The sequence below is a fragment of the Octodon degus genome, unplaced genomic scaffold (genome assembly GCF_000260255.1).
Source record: "Octodon degus isolate 3935 unplaced genomic scaffold, OctDeg1.0 scaffold00203, whole genome shotgun sequence".
NCBI classification, from domain to species: Eukaryota; Metazoa; Chordata; class Mammalia; order Rodentia; family Octodontidae; genus Octodon; species Octodon degus.
This window is the reverse complement of record NW_004524779.1, coordinates 978,507-983,787: the sequence shown is the minus strand read 5'-3', so window position 1 is coordinate 983,787 and position 5,281 is coordinate 978,507. Positions and strand designations below refer to the sequence as shown.

At 47.4% G+C, this 5,281-nt stretch overlaps 1 protein-coding gene across 2 annotated transcripts in view; it reads left to right on the top strand.

The window, feature by feature from the left end:
* Nucleotides 1-3,780, top strand: part of Nrros (negative regulator of reactive oxygen species) — a 22,338-nt gene extending 18,558 nt beyond the window's left edge. For both annotated transcript variants that reach the window (XM_004644544.2, XM_023704726.1), the window contains exon 3: nt 1,678-3,780. In XM_004644544.2, the coding sequence (XP_004644601.1) occupies nt 1,678-3,678 (2,001 nt within the window). In that variant the 3' untranslated portion in view covers nt 3,679-3,780. The remainder of the gene's footprint in view (nt 1-1,677) is intronic.
* Nucleotides 3,781-5,281: the final 1,501 nt, after the last annotated feature.

The window sequence follows — 5,281 nt, the reverse complement described above, 5'->3', positions numbered from 1 at the left end:
ATTAACCACTAGGAAGAATGTATGCAATGTGTTAATTATTGAAACTGTCCTACCAATTTGGTTTGAAACTGTCTCATTGCTATTTGTTTCTCAATAAAATAATGGAAAAAAAAAAAAAAGAAAAGAACTGGAAGGAGATAATAACAAAAAGTTGAGGCATTTCTCTGAGAGGCTGAGATCACTTAAGAGTTTAGTTTCCTATATTTCAGGACTGTTTACTATTGTTGTTTTGTTTTGTTTGACCAAGAACCAAACTTAGGACATCTCAAACAAGTTGGGGAACAAACAAGTTCCCCTACAAATGTGCTGCTGAGCCATATCCCAGACCTTAGTTTTCTATATTTCAATGCACCATCAATTTTTAATTAGTAGAAGGTTTTGTTTTAAAAATCAACTTGAGGCTCCAAAGGAGAGCTCTTGCCCAGGGTCCAAAGCTAGTAAGTGGCACAACTGACCAGCGCCCCAACCGGGGCTGCTTCCTCTGCCTCAGTACTTTTTTCCCCATTCCACTAGCCCCCAGGGACCCACAATTTCAGGCCATCATGGAGCCTATCTTACTGGCCAGCCTACATAAAAGAATGACATTGGTCTTCTACTTTACCATTTAAAACCTGTTTCCTGCTGGGAGTGGTGGCATGCACCTATAGCCCAGCACTTGAGAGACTGAAGGAGGAGTATCTCTCCAGTTTGAGGCCAGCCTGGTCTATATAGTGAAGTCATATCTCAAAAAGACCAAAAAAAAAAAAAAAAAAGCAAGCATCCTAGGAAAAATGAAGCTGTCACAGTGTTGTTGCCAGTTGTTTGACAGTGGTTCTGTCAGATACACAGATGTTATGTCTCATTGATGACAATGCAATAGAAGCCATATACTAAGTGCCAACTGTGTGCTGGGCACCATGCTGAGCTCTTCTTGAACGGCCACTTTCATCCTACAATAATCTTCAAAGTTGGTAATGTTTTTATCCATATTGTTTTCTGAGAAAATAACAAGCCTAGGCATAATTATTTTCCTAAGATCACACAGGAAATAAATGGCAGAAGTGAAGTTCAAATCCCAGTAGAGATCTGGTCCAGAATCCTTATAGTTACAACCAATCTGCAGCTTATAATTGTCACCACTCTTGCCTGATGAACAGGATCTCATATCTTTTTTTAGCACCCTGTTTAAGGTGAGGCCTAGAACTCTGTTAGCTATTTTTCCAAAGTGTGAAGGTAAAGAACATTTTCCTACCCTGTTTTATAATTTATTTATTGGAGATTTTGAGACAGGATCTCAGTAGGTATCCCAGACTGAACTTGAACTCATCCTCCTGCCTCAGCCTTCGAAGTGCTGGGGTTACAGGTGTGTGAACCTATGCCTGGTGTCATATATTATTTTAGGAGTTCCAAGCCAGGAATGGTGGTACATGTCTGTAATCCCAGCACTCGGGAGGCTGAGGCAGGAGGATCTTTGGGAGTCCACAACCAGCCTTGTCTACAAAATGAGCTCAAGGCCAGCCTGAACTGCATAGCAAGACCCTTTCTCAAAAAGACCAAAAAAAGAAAGAAAAAAAAATCTAAGCTTTAGAGCCATTCCCAGTGGCTGCAGGAACAGTCCAATAAGTGAACAAAGTTTCTATACATAAACCTCTGCCTTCCAGACATGCTCTCTGCTGACCCATGTGTTTCTGAACCCAGGTGGGTGTCGTTGCTGACTGTCAAGGGCAGAACCTTGCTTCGGTGCCCACCAGCCTCCTGCCCCACTCCCAGGCTCTCATCATGGATGCCAACCCTCTCAGGATCCTGTGGAATCACTCCCTCCAGTCTTACCCTCTCTTGGAGAGCCTCAGCCTGCGCAGTTGCCAGCTGGTGCGTATTGGCTACCATGCCTTCCAGGAGCTGGGCCACCTGTACAGCCTGGCCTTGGCTGACAACAGCCTCTCAGAGAACTATAAGGAAACAGCAGCTGCTCTCCACACCCTGCCGGGGCTGCAGAAGCTGGACCTATCTGGCAACTCCCTGACAGAAGACATGGCAGCCCTCATGCTCCAAAACCTCTCCTCCCTGGAAGCTGTGTCCCTGGCCAGGAACACCCTCATGAGGCTTGATGAGTCCGTCTTTGAGGGTCTGGAGAACCTCAGAGAGTTGGATTTACAGAGGAACTACATTTTTGAGATAGAAGGTGGTGTTTTTGATGGCTTGACAGAGCTGAGACACCTCAACCTGGCCTATAACAACCTCCCCTGTATCGTGGACTTTGGCCTCTCTCAGTTGCATGTCCTCAATGTCAGCTATAACAGCCTCGAGTGGTTCCTGGCATCCAGGCAAGAGACCACTTTTGAGCTGGAGACACTAGACCTGTCTCACAACCAGCTGTTGTTTTTCCCTCTCTTACCCCAATGCAACAAATTACACAGCCTCCTGCTGCAGGACAATAACATGGGCTTCTACAAGGACCTGTACAACACCTCCTCACCACAGGAGATGGTGGCCCAGTTCCTCCTGGTGGATGGCAACGTGACCAATGTTACTACTGTCAACCTTTGGGAGGAGTTTGCCTCCAGCGACCTATCGGCTCTTCACTTCCTAGACATGAGCCAGAACCAGTTCCAGTATCTGCCTGATGGCTTCCTGAAGAAAATGCCCTCCTTGGCCCACCTGAACCTCAACCGGAACTGCCTGGCCACACTGCACTTGCGAGAGCGAGAGCCCGTAGGCGCACTGGCAGAACTAGACTTGAGCCACAACATGCTGTCTGAGCTGCGCCTGGCCCCAGGCCTTGACGGATGCCTCAGGAGCCTCCGCCTGCTCAACCTGAGTGATAACCAGCTCTTGGGCATCCCTGCGGGCCTCTTTGCAGATGCCAATAACCTCACTACCATCGACCTGAGCCACAATCAAATCTCTCTTTGCCCCTGGCCGCTTCCGGTTCAGGTACCACTTCCGCTTCCGGCTCCTTCCACACCAGCAAACGCCCCTAGTTGTGTGGACTTCCGGAATATGGCGTCTCTGAGGAGGCTATCTCTAGAAGGCTGCGGGCTAAGGGTGTTCCAGGACTGCGTGTTCCAGGGGACTCCCCTCACTCACTTAGACCTGTCTGGCAACTGGGGAGTCCTGAACGGAAGTATGGCCCCTCTCAGGGCCATTGCCCCCACATTACAGGCCCTGTCTCTGAGGAACGTGGGCCTCAGCCCTGCCTCCGCCAAGTTGGATTTCTCGGGCTTCGAGCACCTTAGGGAGCTGGATCTGTCAGGAAATTGCCTAACTAGCCTTCCAAAGCTCCAGGGGAGCCCGGCCCTGCGAACCCTGGATCTGCGGCGGAACTGGCTTACGGCATTGCCTGCCCGGGCTGAGTGGGAGCAATTCACGGGGAGCCTGCGCGCTGTCTACCTCAGCCAGAACCCTTACGACTGCTGTGGACTGGACGGCCGGGTAGCCCCGCAGCACCTGGACACTGTTGTCGACTGGACCATGGTCACCTGCAACCTCTCCTCCAGGGTCATCCGTGTGGTGGAGCTGCCTGCAGGTACACCGCACGGTTGCAAATGGGAACGGGTGGACATGGGCCTGCTCTACCTCGTGCTCATCCTCCCCAGCTGCCTCACCCTGCTGGTGGCCTGCACCGTTCTCTTCCTCACCTTCAAGAAGCCTCTGCTGCAAGTAATCAAGAGCCGCTGCCACTGGTCCACCATTTACTGACTGTGGCCGTGGGCCAAGAATAGAAGCTTCTTAAGGTGGGTGTGGTGGCCCACATCTCTAAGCACCCATAGTCAGGAGCCAGAGACAGGAGGATTACAGGGAGTTCCAGGCCAGCTTGGCTACATAGCGAGCTTAAGCCGGCCTGAACTGCATAGCAAGACCCTGTCACAAGCAAACAAGCAAATAATTGCTCTTTGCATAGGAGACTTCCTTTGCTAAATTTTAAGATCTTCAGAAGGCAAGTCTCTTGAATTGAGGGTTAAATTAAAATACTAAAATATTTCCATCCCTTTGTCCCCTCAAGTCCTTTGTGTATTCTTATGATGCATCTTCATCACCATGGTAAAATATTTATTAATGGGGCTGGTAAGATGGCTCAGTGGTCTAAAGCACCTACTTAGAACAAGCTTAGCAAAGCACAGGGACCACAGTTCGATTCCCCAGCACCACATGCCAGCCAGCCCTGCCCCCTGGTGGGCTGAGCTGGCCACACACACACACACACACAAATAAATAAATAAAATTAAAAAAAAATATTTATTAAAAGACATTCTATGAAAATAAAAACAACATATCCTAAATATATTTTAAATCAAATGTAGCTAATTTTTTTTTTTAATCTTTTTGTAATGTCCTTTGGTAGTTTCCCTTGGATTATTTTGCAGTGTTCTTCCCTTGGTAACATCTGTGAAAAAAAAGTGGCAATCCCCCACTTCCCTAGGGCAGACACAACTACAAGAACATAGTCTAGGGATGGTGATAGTGCCCTAGACACTATTCAAGGATGAAAACTTGAAGACACAGCTGAAAGGTCTGTCATGGTATGAGAGCTCTCAGTGTTGGCCATATTGTCACTGCAGTGAGAAAGGGCCTGTGGCACATATCCGGTGGATACACAAGACCCTCCCATGAAAAAACTAAGAATAATTAGACCCAGAGTTTATCCATTTAATAATCTGAACCTCAGGAACAGTGCTTGTTTTGAGGAAAGGTAAAGAAGAAAGCAGAAAGGAATGAAGTTTGCTAACTCCACTTGACTCTTCACAAAAATCACAACTTCTTAGCCAGTGTTCAGCATCTAGCTGAATATCACTAGCTTCCTCACTCTTTCTCTCCCTGTTCCTTCAATGAATAGTGGAAATTTCCTGTGCTCCTCTCTGGGGAAAATATAATGAAGACATCGCCCCTCCACATGCCACAGTATCAGTGGCAGCCCTTCTAGTAATTCTATAGCACTAGACTTTAAACTAGCATTGCCCCACCTTTCCTATCAATGACTCTCTGCACCCTTGTTTCTCAGATATCCTGAAACCTCTGTCTGGTCCTTCAGGCAAGTTCTATCAGTCATTTCCCACAAGGTCAGACTCTCCTGATTTCCCCTCTATCAACAAAAGCCTTTTCCCTGGGATCCTGCTGTTTTTTATACTATCAAGGAGTTACTTTGACAAATGACTGTATGTGGCTAGTCTTGAGTTGCAATGTCTGATGACTATGTATACACTGGTGTTCTTACTTGCTTGCAAGAAAATGTTTAAGCAGCATGGGAGTTTACTAAAAGGATCCTGGGGCACTCCAGACTCTCCTAAAAGGCTGAGGATAGGAC